Source organism: Drosophila tropicalis, unplaced genomic scaffold (genome assembly GCF_018151085.1).
Source record: "Drosophila tropicalis isolate 14030-0801.00 unplaced genomic scaffold, ASM1815108v1 contig_158, whole genome shotgun sequence".
Lineage (NCBI taxonomy): Eukaryota > Metazoa > Arthropoda > Insecta > Diptera > Drosophilidae > Drosophila > Drosophila tropicalis.
The window spans coordinates 14,011,869-14,031,957 of NW_027172602.1; the positions used below are offsets into that span (position 1 = coordinate 14,011,869).

The following is a 20,089-nucleotide window of genomic DNA, read 5'->3' on the forward strand; positions in this document are numbered from 1 at the left end:
GTAATTATAGGCCATAAACATTTTCCGCAATGAAATAATGCATAAAATACCTACCACTCTTTTTATGACCCATTGGTTTACCATTATACAGAAATATTGAAACCTAATAACTTATAACCCTCTACCTACATATATTAAAAACAAGTCCCATATGTTGATTTCGTTCTTGTTTTTATTATATTATAAATTTATAAACACAATAAATAATAAGTATGAAGGAAAGATATCTTTCCAGAGATAACGAGAGATTTGTTGTACATTGTAGTATTTGGTTGAAGCTTTTATCAAAAATGCCAAAATTCTACCAATCGTCTTCTACATCATTGGAGATCTCAAGGCGAAACGAAGTCTGAAAATCTTGCAATTTGCGACGGCAATTTCTGCTCAATGGATTGTTACGTAGATCCACCAAAGCCAATTGGTTGCTGGTAATAGCCTCTTCAGTGTCAATCTCTGTAAAAAGGAATTGTCTGATATAGCTCTCCTCCCAATAGCTCCACATGTGGTCACTTACCCAGTATGGCATTGTTTTGGGCATCCAAAGTGGTAAGATTCGGCAATTTGAAGACAACCTGAGGTAATACAATGAACGAGTTATTTGAAATATTTAGTCTGGTCAACTCAGTAAGACTGGCAAATTCATCGGGCAGTCTCGTCAGTTGATTGTGTGATAGATTGAGATCTGTAAAAAAAAAACCAAATTTTTTAAAAATTAAGAATTAATCATAATGCAATTTGTCATGTTTATAGTTCACCCACCTGTAATGGCACTGAACTTGAGGGCGAATTTCGGCGACACTTTCTTAAGGACATTGCCACTTAGATTACATGTCTGGAGTTCTGTGTTTCGCATCAGATGATATACAGCATCTGGTATTTGCATGAGTTCACATTGTGATAGATCTGAAAATATATACATGGATGAAAGATACATTCATTACTAAACTATATATCTGAAATTTGCCTTGTGAGAGCTTTCGCCTTACTAAGTGAAAGCTTTCGCGTAAAGCTAATGATAGATGGCGTCTAACATTCAAAGTATAAAAATATTTTCTATATATGTATGCATATCGGGCGATTTGTTGCTTCCCTTACCCAAATTGCAGTCTTCTGTTGCATTTTCACACCGTTCAATCACTTTCACCACACTATGTGCCATCTCGGCGTCTCTCCATGCGTTCTACCCACAGGGAGAACTACTCATCAATGACCCAACTTACGAATACACCTAGCTACAGCTATACATATAGACTTTCACGTAACCAACTGAGCACGTGAATGTGTCGAACTCGACTAAACATAAGTTGACTCTTCTTCCACGCACGATCTGAGCATGGACTACTACTATGCTTTAGGCGACAACTTTGTCTCTCAACACGATAAAGCTTTTACATTTGGGTGAGAGAGAAAGAGGGAGAAAGAGTGAGATTCTCTCCCATGAATCATAATTTTACAAATTCTCCCTGTCAAAATAAAGAGTGTATAAGAGTAAACCGATTTTATCACAATGATGTGTTTATTTCGTGGAAATTATCTCAATCCCCCACTGAGATTGAAAGCACTTCACAAATCGTAATATATATTTGGCTATAGAAATACTATATATAAGTATAACGAAGTAACTTCCTATAGTACTTTGATTCAAACCGAACCTAGTTCAACAAGGGAATCGTTATCAGGACAAGCAACAACGTTCATAACGTAGATACTACTTCTTGAATTATTTCGAATCGTTGGTTCATAATCTGGCTGTGAGGTAATCAAGATATAACTCTTATACATATATCTCAGCCTCGATTTCAGTCAACTGTGACTGTTACACTACGAATTCCCATTTTAAAGTATATGGATCGCGTGCGTTTATTAAGGAAACGCAAGAGGTTTGATCAATTGCATAAAGCTTTTTCGGTTGAATAAGGCTTTGAAGAGTTACAGTTACACATTTTGACCAAATTGTTCATTAATGATGTCAAAATTGTTTTTGATAAATAACCCAAAGTGTGTGATGAATCAGCCTTCGGCATTCCCATATCAAAGCCATGGTCTGAGTTCTGACTTCTTTGGCCACTATCAATAAATTTGGCATAGTGTGTGGGAAAGAAATTGTTGTTATCACCTTAAAACCATATATGGTTTATTAGACCGTTCTTTGTCAATTGTGTTGGTTCATTACTGGAAATGTACACATTCAAATGCAATTAGAGTTGGCTGACACATACTCGAATCGATTTAAAGCGACGCACTTTAGCTCACATGTTTTGAATGGCTGGATGGGTGGGTCTATCTCTGGGTGCGGGTGCGGGTGCAAGTGAGTTCAGTATAAACAAATTGTTGCATTCAGTGCGCAATAACTGAAATTGGCAAATGGCCAAGTTTTCTTTCGTGATGATGATGATGATGGGTATTCCACTTTTACGACTTACATTCAAATTTGTCTTATATACAAAAACAAAAAAAGTATTCCGAAAAGAACTTTACTCAATCGAAGATTTGATGTATTGCGCCGCACTTACCCAGTTTGTTGTTCTCTTTGGCGTCCTCACAGCGACGCACAACGCGTATAACACCCTTTCCAGCGATGGGTGAGAATGCCGCAACACCACCGATTCTGGCTATATGCGGTGGAATACGTGGGTCATCTGTAATTGCTACGGGGATGTTGCTATTATCGTTATGATTTGCATTATCGCCAACATTATCTTGATTTCCATTGGCATCTGTATTGGTAGTCGCATTGTTATTGCCATTAGTTGAGTTTGCATTCGTATGATCATCTCCACCACCACCGTTACCGTTCCCGCCTCCACCATTATTATTGGGAATATTTGTGATATCGTTGCCGAAGGGTCGCATTTTTACGATCACTTAACGAAAAATTCACTTCACAAAAACAAAACAAAAAAAAAAAACAGGAACAAAGTAGGATTTGTCACTTAAATTTTTGATCGGAATATTGAAATAACTGATTTTTTATAAATGTTTATGTTTGTCTATGTATAATTGTTGTTTTAGCTTTTGCCGTTAACTTTTTCACAACCAACTGAACGTGCCTCTCCTGCGCATTGAAATATTGAAAATGCTTTTTTACTTTCCGTTTTTATAGCACGGAAGAAGAAAGAAAAACTGCGCACAACAAAACAAAGAAAAAAAAATCAAATGAATTAAAAAAAAAAAAAAATAAAAACAAAACCAAACGTAAAATGGCAAGAAAAACAACAAAAATAATAACACACAAAATTGGCTTTAAATGACATTGAACCGAATTTCAAAATACACTCACCGATTTCATAAGTGATTAAAAAAGGAAAACTAATACATAAATCAAAAATTGCCTTAAGGTGTTTTCCTATAAAGTATACCATGAAAATTCAAGAAAAATCAAGTTGAGTCTCAAATTATTGAATTGAAATTTATGTCTTTTATTTATCATTCAAAAGAGTCGATGGGCTCTGTAAAAATCAAAGGAACAACAAATTTGTACATTCCATTTACAAAAAATTGTCCATATATCATGTTATTCAAGAAAGAAACATGAAAATTACTTGTAAAACATTTCTGATTAGGAACCGATAGAGCTATAGATAATACCCTTTATCGCCGTTATATGGGTACGAAAATGTCTTGTCATTGTAAGAGCAATACCCTCTGTTATAAACAGTCCTTCTCTTGGCCCATTCGAGTGTTCTGCCTGCCACAGCGGGAAAAGTGTAAAAGTTCAATACAAAAACAGAGAGCCACTGGGAGAGAGAGAGAGTGAGAGTAAGGGAGAGAGAGAGAGAGCATAGAGAGAGACGAACACACTTCTGATTCTATAGTTATATGTTCTTTTACATATATATGTATACATATATACGATCTGAGATTTTACGCATTGGCCCAACTGTCGCTTTTCAGATACCGGAACTGTTTATAGTCGGAAATTTTCCGCACACTTGCCAGTCAAAACAAAATACAATGATATTTATTATATATATTTATATATATCTGTATTATTAACAATAATGAGTAGATATACGATTGACAAGGACAAGCTGTTTCCAGAATTCCGATCAAAAGGAATAATAACGGCAAATGTTTTCACTACTTGCAGCTTTTTAGTCTTTGACATTCAACAAATTCTCATAAAACGAAAGTTTTTTTTGGCACTTTCATAAGCTTTTCATATCACAAAAGCTAAAGAAAAACTTTCGCTGCCGTGTCGAACATACATATGTATGTATTATTAATCTACTCTGAACACAGAGGCAGAGGTAGTTCTGGAAAATTTGTAGCGAAATGATAAACTCGAAAATAGATTGGAATTGATAGTGGCTCTAGTTTTAAAATATTTCATTTATTCGTCAAAAAACAAGTTGAAACTCTAGAAGGGATATCATTGATATTGTATCCGATTTGTATACTCAACATTATTTTAGATATAGGTATTGTTATATAGTAGATAGTAATACAATATTCATATACAGATTTCATTTCATTAAAAACCGACAAATAAAGCGTTGAATTCGATTAGAACAAACACGGCTAAAAAATAATTATTCAATAGGTAAAGTAGGTAAGTAGTAGGTATGCCACAACACGTATTGAATGTTTGTATGTATGTAATAAAAATGCCCATAAGTTAGCTCACTAACACATTTCCAGTCTACTGCTTAAAAAGTAATTACAGTAAAAGTAATTAACCCCGACATAACTACTGCAATACCACACCCTGGGCATGCTGAAGTCCTGTGCACAAGTACAGCATTATAATGCTAAGGGCTTGGACACGTTCATCAGACTTGTTCTCGATGCTGATCGTTGTTGGCTTCCAAAGCGATGATTCGGTGGCCTTCTCGACATCGTTCATCATTGTGTAACCTTCGGTTTCGGCATCTAAGGCGATTTTCAATTTACTTAGCTGCAAAAAGAAACAAACGAAGTGATTGTCGAGTCCTTAGCTGGCTCAAGTGTATAATTTACCAGTTCATTGATTTTGGACACTCGCTCATCGGGCGGCTGACTGGCGTAGAGATGCTTGCTGGAGCTCTTGGCCAGGTTCATAAGGTCTTCGTTGCGGGAGTGCCGTATAATTGGCTCGGTAATGATAATAACCTGATCGTAACTAAGAACTGTACAGTCGACAGGCAATGCTTCCAAATGCTGTGTAACACGATCAAATGGATTCTGCTGAGCCTCCTCGGCTATGGATGATTTCCTGTTTGCAAAGAGGCGACAGTTATTTTAAATTGATATTCAAGTTAACTATCATTAAACTCACCGCGATGGTGTATGCTGGGGGCTCGGGGGGAGGCTCTTTGAGTTTACTGCGCCGCTTTGACTGCTACCCGTCAGCGATGACACAATACCTGGAATATCCAGATTACTGGCCTGACGTTTGATACCCTGTGCCAGCATTCCAGTAAGACTCGGCCTATGCACATCGAGGCCCGATTGCTGCTGCGCCTGTTCCCCACCAGGGGCACCACTTAAAGTAGCCGCCGGCTCGTCTGGTGGACCAGAGCCAATTGCCTTCGATTCAACCAGTCCCAAGTTTTCCGCTTCGGTAATGGTGAACTCTGGCTTATTTACCATGGAGGCAGCAGGCGGTGGCAACGATGCGGAGCAATCGACGGGCCCACAGACTGTTGCATTTTGGCACTTGGCTATGCATTTCTTGTGGCACGACATTGAACACTCCTGACACTGCATGGCATCCTTCAGCCAGATTTTCTTGCCACAAAAGTCACACTGAGTGGCCCGATGAAAGTGCGTGCGGACAAAGTTGTGGGCTCGGGGCGAAGCCGTCGAAGAGATACTGGAAATGCCGCTGTCTGCAGTTGTGCCTGTAGATCTCAATGATATGCCATCCGAAAGGTTGTCCTCACCAGCTTTATCACTAGAAGTCGTGTAGTTCCTGAAAAATCACCGTTCTTATGTTTATTTGCTTTAATATTCAATTTAAAGCGCAATCCCTACCTGGATGGAGAGGTTTGCTTTGTGGTGTTTTTGGTTCCCATCTCGTTGAGAGTTACATTTGGATTGCCCAGCCAGGAGAAGGCAAGAAGAATATCACCAAAACATAAACTGGGATTGAAGCCTGACTGATTCGAGAGGTGGTGCATCTTACTGAAAATTCGAAAAGGAAATCCTAAAAATGGCAATTAAATTCAAGATACATAAATATGTCTTTACATACACTGCCTGCAGGCTGGCTGGATTAAGGGCTATCTGCTTGAAGCACTGATGCAGGCTGGTCTCCGAGCACTCGACAAGAATCTGACTAATTTGTATGTTGTTATAGCCCAGAAGGATCCTCTCGCCAGCACTTTTGCCAAAGACGCAGATGTTAAGGAATCGGCTATTGGCATCCAAGTTAAAGCTGCAAACATCGTTCATGTGTACCAATGGGCTGAAGGCACAATCAATCGTCGAGTGCTGATAAAAATAGTAAACATCCTCGCTAGACTTCTCACTTGAGCAGAAGCTCGTAGCCGGCAGTAAATCCTTTTCTTTATCCCTGTCCCTATCCTTTTCTCGCTCCTTGTCTTTGTCTTTATCTCTTTCCTTGTCCTTGTCGCCGCTCTCTCTACTCATTGTCTTTTTAATTGCCTTGGCAATAATATTCGACTTTTAGGTGACGGTGAATTTGTTGGCGTACTATTAAGGCTCGACTCGGTGGAGTGTCGACTTTGAGTAGGCTTGACAACTAAATGCTTCACACTGGCACCGCTTCCGCCACTGACCCCTGAATTTGTTACCTCAACGGGTAATTCCTCTGGGGATTGCGTTTGCTCGAGTTTAGCTGCTGCTGTCGTCGTCGCGTGAATAGGGCAGAGATCATCGTATTTATCCAGATCCTCCAAAATGGCATCATTGCGTATGATACCGGGAATAAAGCGCTCAATTCGCAAACAGAATACGGTGGCCTGCAGGTTCTTGACCACTTTGGCTATTTGCTGAATTGTTGTCACCTGTTTGCCTTCGATGGCAACTAAAGCATCGCCGGCCAATAGTTGTGACTTGCAAGCAGGGGTGTTCGGTAGCACCGACTCGATTCTGACCACCTGGCTGCTGCTCTGCTTAAAAACAATGCCAATCTGTTGATTCTTTGCTTTGTGTATATAAACGTCCAGAGAGATGAGCACATTGCGGCTATCCTTCTGGTGGGCCTCGATAAATGGCACCGGAGCCAGTGTTATGGTACAGTAGACATCACTCTCAACATTGTCGCCATGATTTGCCCAAGGCATCAGTCTCGATAGCTCAGACACCTTGACTGTGAGCAGACCATTAGGCTGAATGTCGCAGTCGCTGACCTCCTCCTCGGCTGTCCAGTGGAAGAAAGGCTTGTAGCGTAATTTATAGTTGGGCAAAGTGTGTTTGCGGCGCACCGCCTTGCGTATTTGATTTGATATAAGATTCGTGATATTTGATTGCATTTGACGTCCCTGGTATTTGGACTCAATGTCTAAAATTAGTTCGGGATCTCCCAAGAAGCTAAGCGACCAGTGGGTATACGGTTTTCGTGTAAATTGCAATCGCGCCATTCCCGAAAGTTGTTTTACTGCAAATATTTGCTGTCAATTAAACCATTTTGGCCTATCGTTTTGTCTGTCTCACCTTTAAGCATGATAGAACCCTTCTTGCCCAGCACCATATCCGCATCGATTGATGTGGAGAAATTGCCCACATAGTTAATGTCCAGAAGCAGATCTAAATTCTCTATGCGTTGCTCTCCTTCGTCCAATTCGACATTGTGCACCGACAGAGACCTAATGTCGGGAAACTGATCACCCAATTCAAGTTCTTTGATCTGCGAATAAAGATTTGAAACGTGATACATATTGAAACGTGTTATTTAATGATTTCTACGATTTAGACTTACCGTTAATTTGTCTAACAACTTGCCAGTTGTAGTTTTGGTCACTAGCTCATCTAGCTCAATAGATAACTTTCGATAAAACCATTTTCGTACACGATTGGAGTTCTTGAATTCATGGAAAAGAAACTGCATAACAAAATTGAGGGAAACCAAAGCCGATGCCCCTTGAAGGTTCGCATCCACATTGCCTAAATGGCTCTGGCTTTGGTCCTGACTCTCGTTACAACTGTTGCCCATTGACGGATCATTGAGATTGCGGGCCGTTTGCTTAATGTTCTACGAGGAGAATAAAAAAATTAGGCAAAAGGATGCAAAAGCAAATGTGAGTGAAGACACTTACCAAAGGCAGCGAATACTTGGCGTTTATCTGTTTCTGCTCTTCACTTTCGTCTGGTAGATTGGAGAATTTGATGAAAATCAAATATTGCAATAGTATGATAATCACTCCGCCAATTAGCAGAAAAATCAAACATAACAGAATTAAATTCGAAATGGGTATCTCCATGATTAGTCTGGTGGGGATGAAGTAAGGGTAGGGCGTGGAGGTCAGGGGGCTTTTTACTTTGGAATGCGTTGGCCTTTCCCTTTTCCCTTGACCTTAGGACATGTGACAACAAATCAGTTTTCAGTCTTTTCTTTATTCTTCGTTCCTTGTTTTGGTTTGGGGTTTTTTTTTTTTTTTATTTAGTTTATATTTGTAAAATTGCGTCCTACATGTCCAGATAACTACGCATTATCCAGTCCAGTCCATTTCCGTCAGATATAGACATTTTCCATATTTTGTCTCTAGATTTGCAATAACGAATTCCAATGCTAGCTAATCATCTTTCATCATTTTTTTTTTTTGTGTATTTTTCGGTTGTTTTCTTTTTCTTTTAATTCGGCTAATTTGGTATTAACTGTGGCAGCTGTTTCGCTAACACTTCAACTTTCCACAGTCGCACATATGTATACACTAGTCTAAGTGTGAATCAAAATCAATATGTATTCGTTGCTGCCTGCTGGAAGCTACTGCGCATGCTCCATGAACATCTGCTTGCCATACCCTTGCGCTAAGGATACATTTATTCTCGTCAGTCATTTGGTAACGCCCTAAGAAAGGGATTTTTACTTCAATATAATCAATTTTCGGTACACTTGTCGAAATATTTGCATAGTCATGGACATACGCTTTACATACAATCCTCCGATGAAAATATTTGTATTTCTCTTGACAGGGTATTTTTTTTTTATTAAAACGTTTAGCTTTTTAAATGTAATTTTTAAAGCAACGCTATCTTTTTTAAGTGGCAAACAGACATTTGATATTTTCCAAAGTTGAAAACATTTTATAGTTAGGTCCTGTGGCAGGATTTGTTAAAATTAGCGCTGAGAAACAAAATAAAGAATATTATCTGCATCCTCCAGGATTGGAATTATCGATCTGCATTGAAGATATCCTAAAATATTACTCAGGAAAGTAGCCAATAAGTCACAAAAAAATCTATATAAATCAGCCATTTTAAGGACGATCAGGATGTCCCTTAATCACACTCTAGTCCTTGATGACCCTCTTCGAGGGGCACAAACAGATTCTTAATGTCCTAGTTCATTGCAAATTGCGAGTCCCAAAAACAGAAAGTGCCCAAAATTCGATCATATTAAGGACAGTTAGCCACAAACAAAACCCATAAAAAACCCTATAACAAAAAGGTCCTTGTCGACACCCCCACCTTCCGGGTAACATTTTTTAAACGCTCGAAAGTTTCTGAAATATTTTATCTCTTCATTTATTTAGATTTATTAATTTGTCTGTATCATCATTTCTCTGTTTTGTTGTTACGTTATATGTTTTCTCCTTTTCTTAGGTTTTCTGATTCTCTTGTAATATGCCTTGAGTTTTTTTCTCCATTTTTTTTTTTTTTTTTTTTGGTTTTATTTATTTTTTTGTTGTGGGTTTCAATATTACTTTATTTTTACCTTTTTTTTATTTTTGCATGCATTTTTTTGTTTTGTTTTTCTTTTGTTTACCCTTATTACACATACATAGCTACATATACATATATACATAGAATATACATATACATATGCCTATGGTTTCATTAGATTTTTATTTTCTTGTTTAGAGAGGCAAAAAAAAAACTATAAATTTGTATTTCCAATTTGGTTTTCATTATAAATATCATTTAATTAGGTGACTTAACCTGATGAAGTTCAGTGGTAAGATTTCATATACATACATATAACTTGTACACATACATGTACGTTATTATATACATATTGTATATATATTTTGCTCATTTCTTTAAATTTTATATCGGTTCTATTCTGTTTGACCGCTATTGCTAGTTCTTGGCATTTTTGACGCTTTGAATTTCAAATTGTTCAATTCGTTCGTTCAACTCATATATTTTATTTTCTTGCTTTTCATTTCATTTTGGTGTCTGATTGTGTGTGTGCGTGTATCTGTCTATTGTATTCTTGCTGTGTGTTGGTAAAATATGTGTATAAGTTTCCGAAAAAACCAAATCCAGAATTGGAAAAAAAAACATTTAAAAAACATAGTTTTTTTTATATATAGTAACGCCAGCGTTACAATCGCATTTGCATATATATATATACATATATATACATACACATATATATATATATATATATATATATATATACATTACCATCTCAATTTAAAGACTTCTCTTCTTGACCATTACATCTTATGTTTTTATTTTTGTTTAACAACCGTCTTCGCCTGCGTTAATTTTCTATGACGTGTAAATTTTATAATGTTAGTTAATTAGTTTCTGTTTTTTTTTCTTTCTTTTTTGGATTTTTGTTGGTGTTTTACATTTCATTAATTTTTGATAGTAAAAAACTGTTTCTTTCTATGTAATTTCCCTTTCATTTGGTTTAAATTGTAATTTTGTATGTGAGAATGTTTGTGTGAGTGTGTGTCCGTTTGTGGTTTTATTAAATAATTTTTCAAAAAAAAAAAAAAAAATTCATCTACAACTATAATATCAGAGAAATCTTTTTTTCAATTTGTTCATTTATATGTATGTATGTGTAGATGTTCTAGGTGTATGTATGTATATAAAACAAACAAAAAAAAAGTTATATTTTTACGAATATAATTTCTATACCATACATATATAGATTTATATAAAGAACATTGATATCTCGATATTTGCGGCACATTTCCATTTACTTTTTTGATACAAACAAAATATATTTAACTCTAGATATTTGAATTCACTTATATACTTATACATACATATACATATATGTACATATGCATATAAATATATGTATATATATTCATATAAGTGCAGGTGTGTGTGTATATATAAAGAGCATATGTGTATGTGTGTGTTACTTATCATCAATTTCAGTCAACAAACTGGGCAACCATATTGGCCACAGCCATCGAAATTGAGTTAGATACGAGTTTAGTTTGAATTCGATATCGAGTTAAGGTGTGGTTAAACCAAAAATTAGATCAAGATAATGCTTATATGTAACACATACATGTATACATCTCATTGTGTGTGTCACCCTAATCTCTAATTATGATTCAGGACATTGTTTTTCACATTTATTAAATTGCTTTTCTGCTACTTGCGTTTCGGTTTTTACGGTTTACGGTTTACGGTTTACGATTTACGATTAGGGGTATTGGATCTAATAAATTCATCAAGTACACACTAAATACACATACAACAACATATGGGATATAAGTTAAATACTTTTCTTCTATTCTATTCTGTAACTGCTGCCATTTGGCATTTTATATATGTATGTATATATGTATTAATGAATGGTTCTTTGTATGCCTTTAGATCTATCTATGTATGTATGCATTGTATATGGTATATAATGTGTAATACTCTGGTAAATTACAAATTTATCTGGGCATAATTATAATAGAGCTACACACATGCACACAAAAATACATATATAATTCTATCTCCGATTTTTGGGATTACATGTAGTATATATTATTATAAGTATTGCCTGATCGCGATTGTTGTTCATTATCCACGAATCGTATTCAAAATTCGTTGGCAAATCAATTGAGCAAGATTTCTCAGTTTGATTTGCAGTTTTTTGTTGTGTGGTGTTCGTTTTGTTTAAACACAAACCGTAAACATTTTGCGAAATGCAATCTTCTCTGTATACTAAATGTTTGGCATGGAATATGTTTGAGTTATGCGGAAATTTGGCCAGTTTTGCGAAATAAATGAACTTTTAGCATTTGTAAGTTGTCAATTGAATGAGTTTTAAAACTGTTTAACCTGGGCTGGCAAACTTGACTCTAAACGCAATCTAATTAAATTAGCAATCCCAAGTTATTAAATCTGATCAATTCTGCATTTCAATTCTTCTCCATTCTTTCTCATTCGGTTTTGGTTTATTTTTTGTTATGACTCGTTTTTGGCCAATTACAAATACAATTCAGTGGAATTCGCTTCGGTTAGTCATTTGGTTAAGTAAATGTTTTCAGTTTTTATTTTCTGAGTTCTTCTTTCCTTTCGTTTTGTATTTTAATGGAGAGAAAAAAGTCGATCTATGTTTGTTTGTTTGTTTTTTGTTTTTATTTATTTATTTCACTCAATTATGGTTAAAGTAGCTTTTGTAGTTGTTTGTTTGTTTGTTTTAAGTTTGCCATGGACATTTGCCGTCTTTAACTACTGTATATCAAAGTTAATTATACCAACTATACACATACATATATGTATATGGTTGATACACTTCACTTCTGTTTAGTATGTGATTGTGGTTTTTATTTGGTTTCAAAAGTAAATCTGAAGCGCACATTTACAATGCTGCCTAAATTGCTATAAAGTATTCCATTCATATGTTTTCATATACATATATGTATATCTATAAATATATATTTTAGGTTTCTTCATCGGTTGCTTAGTTACTTCTGATTTTTTAATTTAACACACACATATTTATCATCATCATCATCATCTGCCTGTATCATTTTGTATACATACAATAATTCTCTTCTATAACTTCAATAGTGCATTTGAATAATTAATTTGTTTGTTTGTTTTTGGTTTTTGTTTTATTAATGATATTTTTAGACCATCAAGGTTCATGTTTTTGTTTATAGGTATATACATATATATATATATATATATATATATGTATATGTGTACATATTTATATTCATATATATATATAAATATATGTAATAAAAAAAAAATATATACATATATATATATAAATAAAGATTTCAACATAATTGTCGCGGATCCTGCCCGCTTAAACACAAAAAATTAAACAGGTGTATGTGAAGGTGGTGTAGTGTGTGTTTGTGTGTGTAGTGTGTGTTTTTTATGTGTACATATGGGGGTTTTAAAAACACAGGAGAGAAAAATCAATCAATGAATAAATTAATAACAATTAACATAATAGTATAATATATAAACAAATATATATACATATATCTATGTTTATATATATATATATATATACATATATATATATATATATATATATATTTATATATGTGTAAAAAGGGATCTAGTGTAAATTATGCGTTCTTCTTTTGTTGATAATTTGGCCTGCCACATTGATCGGATCCTATTTAAACGCACCAGCGTACGGATCGTGACTGTATATACACAAATAGGTATATATATATATACATAAATATTTAGAATAATAGTATATGCCTAGTTGGGTATATATTTGTATATATGTTTACATACATATATAGCCAATGACTTTTTTCTTATTTTCTTTGTGTGTATTGTTGTTTTTGTAGTCTAATTTGTGATTTTAAATATTATACCCCTGCAATATCTCTCGGGTTGCGTTGCATATGTCAATCTGATCTTGATTTTGGTTGCTTGTCTCGAATGGGATTCATCTACTTATACATATATGAATTTTATTCACATCGTTTATAGGAATCGCGATTTATTCAGATTGGGCAATTAGAAATGTTACGTTTTATTGGACATTTTATAATGTCCTGGACAGACACAGATCATTCGTAATTGCAAGGGTATGTCAGCTTCGGTGGGCCGAAGTGTTAGCTTCCGATATATTTTTCTTGAAAATGAAAAATTTATTTTTGCTTGTGCTTCAATTTTCTATTTTTCTTTTGGATATAATTTTTGTTTTTTTGTTTGTAATGGAAAAAGTCTTTTTGTTTGTTGTTTTCGCAAATTTGTTTTGCATTCTCATTCTCATTTTCATTTCTTAAGCTTATCAAATAAATAACTTTTGCGAAGACTGTTATTAATATTTTCTCTTTTTGTTTTTGTTTTATATTGTGGAAGCAATTAAATTAAATGATTTTCTGCAAAAATTTTGAACCGAAATTTCTTATGTTTAGTTTCATTTAAGTATTGTTTTTTTTCTTTTTTTGTTTTTTGTTTCTTTTTTTGGCTTCAGTTTTTTGTGTGTTGTGTTTTGGTTTTTAAATTCGAGTCCAACATTTAAATTATTTACAAATAATATTACAAAAAAAGACTATTAAATAAGCTACAGTCTGGCTGTAGACTGGAACCATTTTTCTTTCATTTAATAGTTCTCCGTTTTTTATTTTATTTTTGCTTTGTCTAATTATAATTTTAAAAAAATGTATGTATATATATAAAAAAAAATAATTTTTGCAAATAATTTAAATAGTTTTCAATTGATAAAAAAAAAGAGTTTTTAACATCTGCTTTTTCGCTGGTTTTTGTGTTCGAAATTGAAAAACATTCGCTTTGCCTTCTTGGCCATCACTTTCACTCTTTTTTCCATTTGTTTCACATTTTTGTCAATAGATAAAAAAAAAAAAAAAACAAAACAAATCAATTTTAATGTGTTTTTTCTCTTAAGTTAAAATGAAGAATAAAAACTGTGTTAAAACAAATCATCATCATCATCTTTTCCATTGTTAATCATGCAACAAAAATCGTCTATGTTTAATTTGAAATTTCATCTTTCTATTTAGTTTTTTTTTTTTTTTTGTTTTCATAGTTTTTCATTTTTTGCTCTTTCTCTTTAGTTAAAAATGAAATGTTTACTTATTTTTCTTAGTTTATTTGTTTTGTTTTTTTCTTTTGTCTTGAATTTTCTTTTAGTTTTGTTAAGAATATTTTTTGGGTTAATGAAAATTTGAATTTTTTTTTGGTTTTTCTTTTAGTATATCTAGTAATAGTTCATTCAACATCAATCTCATTTTTCCATTAAGTAAATTTCTAATTTTCTTTTGTTGGTTTTCTCTCATTAATTTGTTTTTCCCTTTATAAGTTAAACGGTACTTTCGCTATTGCTGTTTGGTTTTTATGCTTTAAACATTTGTTTAACATATATAAGTATATATATAGAATTTTTGTTTTGTTTTTGGTTTTTTTTTTTTTGTGGGGGGGTTTGTTTTGTTTTTTTCTCCCTTTTCTTTTTTGTTGTTGCTTTTAATAGTAGTCACTAACGTATTAGGAAAAAGTTGTGAACCTTCTCCGTTAATTTGCGATAAATTCCCACGACTCTCCGTCACATTCCACCGTGTTGCGATTGATTTTGACTTCCAGACGGTTTAACACCAGCTCCGCTTCCGCCGCCGCCATCGATACTACCAGCTGGTGTGGTTGTTGTTGTGGCATCGCTCTCATCGCATTCCTCCAGTTCGGCCAAGTTCTCCTGATCGGATTCTTCCAGTGTTACCTAAAAGGTACAAATTTAGATGTCATCAGATGCTCCACATCGAGTTTTGAAATTAATCTACATTCTTCGTTCTACATTAACATTAATATCGGGTTTTGTTTCACTCACTTGAAAGCGTATCTTTTCATCTTGTGGCAAATCATCGGCTGCCGATGGCGGCGGTGATGGTGGTATCATGCTTTGATAGTAGTCTCTGTTCTCTTCAAGCGTATCGAGTATATCCTGTGCATCGGGATGCACCAAGTCGGCCCAAGTTTCCCACAGTGGATGGACAATGTAATCGATGAAGCCCACTTGGGATTTCTCAATCGTGGCATTGTGACGATCGCACATGGGACTAATATCCATGCCCGACTCGCGCTCCTTGTCTCCTTGTAGGAAGAATTCCTCCATGAGTAGGGCCACCCATCGTTTGTAAAGCGGTAAAGGTTTGGTGGGATTGCTGAGATCAGCGCAATGCACCAGATTCTCAAGCACCTGCACGATAATGAAAGAGACAGAGAGTTAAAAAGAGTTTTTTAAGTACTTCCTTTCCGGCTTTGTACCTGTATGCGATCGGTGTAGTTGTCAAGCAGGAGCACCCCAGAGCCGGCTACTTTCTTGGTTTCCACCATTGTCTTCAAATCGGCCAACAGACTCATGTGCTTGGACATATCCGTGGACAGCACAATATCAATAACCATTTTCCTCAATGTTTGGCGTTGTTTCCTAAATGGAAGATAATATAGATATCCGTTCCGTCCACCGAATTCAGTTTTCCCAAACAAGTCCAAATTCACTTACTTTTGCATATTACAGAAAATATCACATCCTTGATTTTGCAATAATTTAAAGGCAACAGCTAAATGATGATTTTCCAAAACAGATTCGTCATTGTACATTAATGCTAGTTCGGAACCTGCGACAAATAGATTGAACAAACAAGTTAAGTGGGAATCGATTTGCTGTCTGTGGGCCAAAGACTCACTTGAGTTAACCAAAAACTGATTGGTTAAGCCAGGATGATCAACATCGTGTATACAAGCGGCGAACAGTGCCCCGCCCACTTCGAGTGGAGTGAATACGCCTTCCAGTGCCGGTGTATTGAGTAGCACATTTGTGCTCTGTGTCACGTCAGCAGCATGCAGTGAATTGTGAAACGGATTGTCTTTGACATAGTGGTCCTCCAGAGTAGTCATAAAGTTAAGAAAAGTTTTCGGTGGTATCATAAGACTGGTCAATAATTCTCTACTCTGTGAGTTGACAAGAACAAAAAAGAGAGTTCAACAAGTAATTAGAATATGAATCTTCTCAAGTCACTAACAGACTCACCTGAAATATGGTGTATGCCACACAGGTGAGCGGACGATTGCAACTTAAGTCGCCAATTTTAAAGATCTCAATGCCCCAGGTATCTAGCTCGCCGAGTAGGGTGCCCAGCTCATTTTCTCTGGGCGTTTCCACGCCGAATGTGGGCAACCGTTCACCAGTGAAGCTATTTGTATGGGATAGTGGACGCTTCACACCGCTTATCTGTGACATGGGCGGACCGCGTGGTGAGCGTGATCGTGGATATTGCTGCTGTTGTTGTTGCTGGGCGCTATTGGCTGCTGCATTGGCAATCGCATGCTCCGGATTATCATCCACACGCAGGGAGGGTAAATCGAACTCTTGCTGCTTGTCTGTCACGGAGAGAAAAAAAAGAGAAAAACGCATTTAATATATGACGAGTGGAAACGGATTTCAAATTTCGCACATGCACCCTCAGGGGAATAATATGCGCTTCATGTGCCAGCAGAAGCTGTAGAAAAAGCCGAGCCAAAACAAAAACACTGACTGACATCAAAGGCAAGTCTCGTATTTCTTCCTCATCAGCAGCCAAGCCCATTTCAGCCCATTTCCCCCACGCTCGTCTCTCATCCACCCATTTCTTATATCCATCTCATCATTTTGTTGTTTAAACAAGCATAAATATTCAAGAGAGTTGGCAACAGACAAAAAAAGAAAGAATACACAACACACACAACAAAAAAACAAAGAACTTTCCTATTCAAAATTCCATTGCCTACTTTTAGGTTTCTCTATGGAAGTGTATATGTGTGTGTTTTTTTGTGTGTGTCTGCGTGTCTGCATGTGTGTGTGTGTGTGTCAGTGCGTTGGTGTTTCGCAAATTCAAATTGCCTGTGCATAAATTAAAATTCATTTCAAATTGCGCTGCAAAACGAAAGAACGAAACATGCTAGAAGACTGAATAATCTATCTATGGATTTATCCGCCATGTGTGAACAAACTTTGGCAACACTATAGCATACATTAGGGATTAGATTTAATTGTAGGAATTTCGAAATGGTCTCCTCTAATTGCCCAACCATATGTGCTCGGATTCTCTCAAGTTTCTATGAACTTGCCAAAAATGAAAGAGCAGAAAGAGAGGCAGGCTTTACTTGAATTTCATAAAATTGATGCATAAATTTCATTCAATCACATCACATGGCCATCTTCATCACCATACATAATTCTTGCACTGCCTGCGGGGTTTCTCCCTCATGCCCTGCTCTTCGTCTCTTTCTCTCTCACCACTCGCCATCTCCCCATGTCACATGATTTTTTATTCTTTTTTTTTTTTTTTGTTCTTCTCATGTTTTGCATATGTTAAAAATTCTGATTCCGATTTCAGGTGCTTAACATGCTGTGGGTAGATATACTTATGTATACATTTACATACATATATGGAAGCTTTATAAGCTTTTTCCACGCTATAGCAAACAACGACTCCTATTTTCGACCCCTTTTCTACCCCCCCGGTTGGCATCGTTTTTGTGTCTTCCTGTTTTGACTTTTCCCGAGCCCGTGCCGGCGTCAACGTTGGCGGCTTCTGTTTCAAATGAAGTGTTACAAATGGACATTAGGCGTGTGCGAGTCTCGGACCCTAAATGCGATTTTATGCTTGATAAACTACAATAACAACAACAGCAACAGTAAAAGCAACTAATATAGGCCTGAAATTTTAGTAAAGAGCTGTTCGGTCGGTAGGTCTGCCGGTCGCTTAGGTCTCAGGATTCTAGTCAGAACTTAGGAATCCAGCGAAGCAGAAATATGGACAAATGTGCAAATATGCCATCAACCTACACCTACACGCACACACAGTCATACGTCCAGTCCTTGTTGAAAGCATTAAAGACTAAGTATTAAAACGAAATAATGATTAAAATCATTACAGAATTAACATCTAAGAGACAATGCAATAAATCAATTTGGGATATTTTTGGAGACTCATTTGAGATATTATCAAACTCTTAGTCTTAGTTTCTTTTCTTTTAGAATTCATATTATTGAATTTAATCAAGGGTATTCCATATTCGTCACTAGTGACGCATCTATTTCTACCAGCTTTATTCTTCCTGTGTTCTCTTTTTCAACTCTTTCTTGTTTTGGGTTGTTTCTGGCTTTAGCTGTGGGCACCTTTGTTTGAAAAACGCTTCATCCATCCCCCTTGTTATCGCTGCTATTGCCCCTACTGACCCGTCACGTTGAGCGCCACACAAAGTGGCTTTGACCGAAAAACAGAAATGGACTGCATGGGGACGGGTTTCTCTTCTCTTCTTTTTTTTTTTTTTGGTTCTTTTGTACGTTTTTGGGTTGGCTTCCAGGTTAAACAATGAAATTTCCACTTCATCTGTTTTTATGCTACTCTGCATAATTTAATTTTGCACTTTCAATTCTCGAACGGCGCTCGGCGCACCGTTTTTCGTTTCTTTCTTACATTTTTTGCATAACTTTTGCTGCTGTTGCCGTTTACTCTAATTTTAAGGGTGCAGGTGGTTGGAAATGCTGTGTGTAGGAGGGATGTGGCAAGGTTACTTCAACTTTTTCCTCTTATTCTATTCCCCCCAAATTTTTCGCCCATTTTCCATTTCTATTTCATCATTCCTTCTTTTGGTTTGTGTTTTTCGTTTCGTTTTTTGCTGTGGTTAATGCGATTTTATTGCATACTTTTGTACGCTGCTAAACAAAAAAGAAGAAAGCAACTAGAGAAAGAGGAATTGCAGCTAACAGAAACTTCTTGAATAACTTTCAGAACATTTGCATTCGCCTTTCCATTGATGATGATAGAGTGTAGAGAATCTAGCGATTGTAGAGATGAGGGAGACGACAATAGCATTGGGAAAGAAAGACCGAGCAATAACCAGAACACAATAGCAAAAACGTTGATGGTTTTCCAAAATTTGAAAATAAAGTTTTTTTTGCAACACCAAAGAAAAGGGAAAGAGAGAAAGAGTGATAAAAAGATTGGAATGTGAAGTTTTTTAGATCCGAAAAGCTTTTCATTCATTTCAACTTCCTTCGTGTCTGTGTTTTTTCTCCTTCCCGGCGTCTTGTACGCCATTAGTATGTAGGTAGTATTAAATTGTAATTCTCCAGGGCAACAACAGTAAGCTCTCATTCAAATCAGCACAATTCAATCACAGTTAGGGATTAAACATACATACAAACCCCTATACATTTGCATGTACATACATACATGCATACACATATACAAATATGTTTGTATATAATAGAAACCATAAACCGATTATGGAATATTCTCAACTGCTGTACATT

At 35.8% G+C, this 20,089-nt stretch overlaps 3 protein-coding genes across 19 annotated transcripts in view; all 3 read right to left on the reverse strand.

Moving 5' to 3' along the window:
- Positions 1-154: 154 nt before the first annotated feature.
- On the reverse strand, positions 155-3,144 carry Sclp (leucine rich repeat containing protein 20 sclp). 2 transcript variants are annotated; one of them, XM_068302889.1, is made up of 4 exons: positions 2,514-3,144; positions 760-903; positions 515-682; positions 155-453 (listed from the first exon to the last, which is right to left on the reverse strand). In XM_068302889.1, the coding sequence occupies exons 1-4, from the start codon at positions 2,851-2,853 to the stop codon at positions 302-304; spliced, it is 804 nt and encodes a 267-aa protein (XP_068158990.1). In that variant the 5' UTR covers positions 2,854-3,144; the 3' UTR covers positions 155-301. The 2 variants fall into 2 exon arrangements, with proteins under 2 accessions (XP_068158990.1, XP_068158991.1); XM_068302890.1 differs by lacking the exon at positions 2,514-3,144 and adding an exon at positions 1,096-1,280.
- A 1,168-nt stretch (positions 3,145-4,312) lies between these two features.
- On the reverse strand, positions 4,313-8,968 carry Pdzd8 (PDZ domain containing 8). The gene is given in 9 exon segments (XM_068302662.1): positions 4,313-4,897; positions 4,960-5,194; positions 5,258-5,893; positions 5,956-6,105; positions 6,176-6,609; positions 6,612-7,543; positions 7,600-7,792; positions 7,865-8,137; positions 8,202-8,968. Coding segments are annotated over 9 exon segments (3,225 nt in total). The 5' UTR covers positions 8,367-8,968; the 3' UTR covers positions 4,313-4,690.
- A 5,133-nt stretch (positions 8,969-14,101) lies between these two features.
- dnc (phosphodiesterase dunce) overlaps positions 14,102-20,089 on the reverse strand; it is a 161,790-nt gene continuing 155,802 nt past the window's right edge. For all 16 annotated transcript variants that reach the window (XM_068283568.1, XM_068283567.1, XM_068283566.1 and 13 more), the window contains 6 exons: positions 16,820-17,169; positions 16,476-16,740; positions 16,292-16,406; positions 16,054-16,216; positions 15,617-15,985; positions 14,102-15,508 (listed from right to left, as the gene is read on the reverse strand). In XM_068283568.1, coding sequence (XP_068139669.1) covers positions 15,338-15,508; positions 15,617-15,985; positions 16,054-16,216; positions 16,292-16,406; positions 16,476-16,740; positions 16,820-17,169 — 1,433 coding nt within the window. In that variant the 3' untranslated portion in view covers positions 14,102-15,337. The remainder of the gene's footprint in view (positions 15,509-15,616; positions 15,986-16,053; positions 16,217-16,291; positions 16,407-16,475; positions 16,741-16,819; positions 17,170-20,089) is intronic.

What these genes read in the sequence shown, in the direction of transcription:
- Sclp (XM_068302889.1), bottom strand. Translation starts at nt 2,853, where the DNA reads ATGCGACCCTTCGGCAACGATATCACAAATATTCCCAATAATAATGGT. An exon ending in CAAAGAGAACAACAAACTGG is followed by an intron (nt 904 to 2,513) that starts GTAAGTGCGGCG and finishes ATATATTTTCAG; the next exon opens with ATCTATCACAATGTGAACTC. An exon ending in CAAGTTCAGTGCCATTACAG is followed by an intron (nt 683 to 759) that starts GTGGGTGAACTA and finishes TTTTTTTTACAG; the next exon opens with ATCTCAATCTATCACACAAT.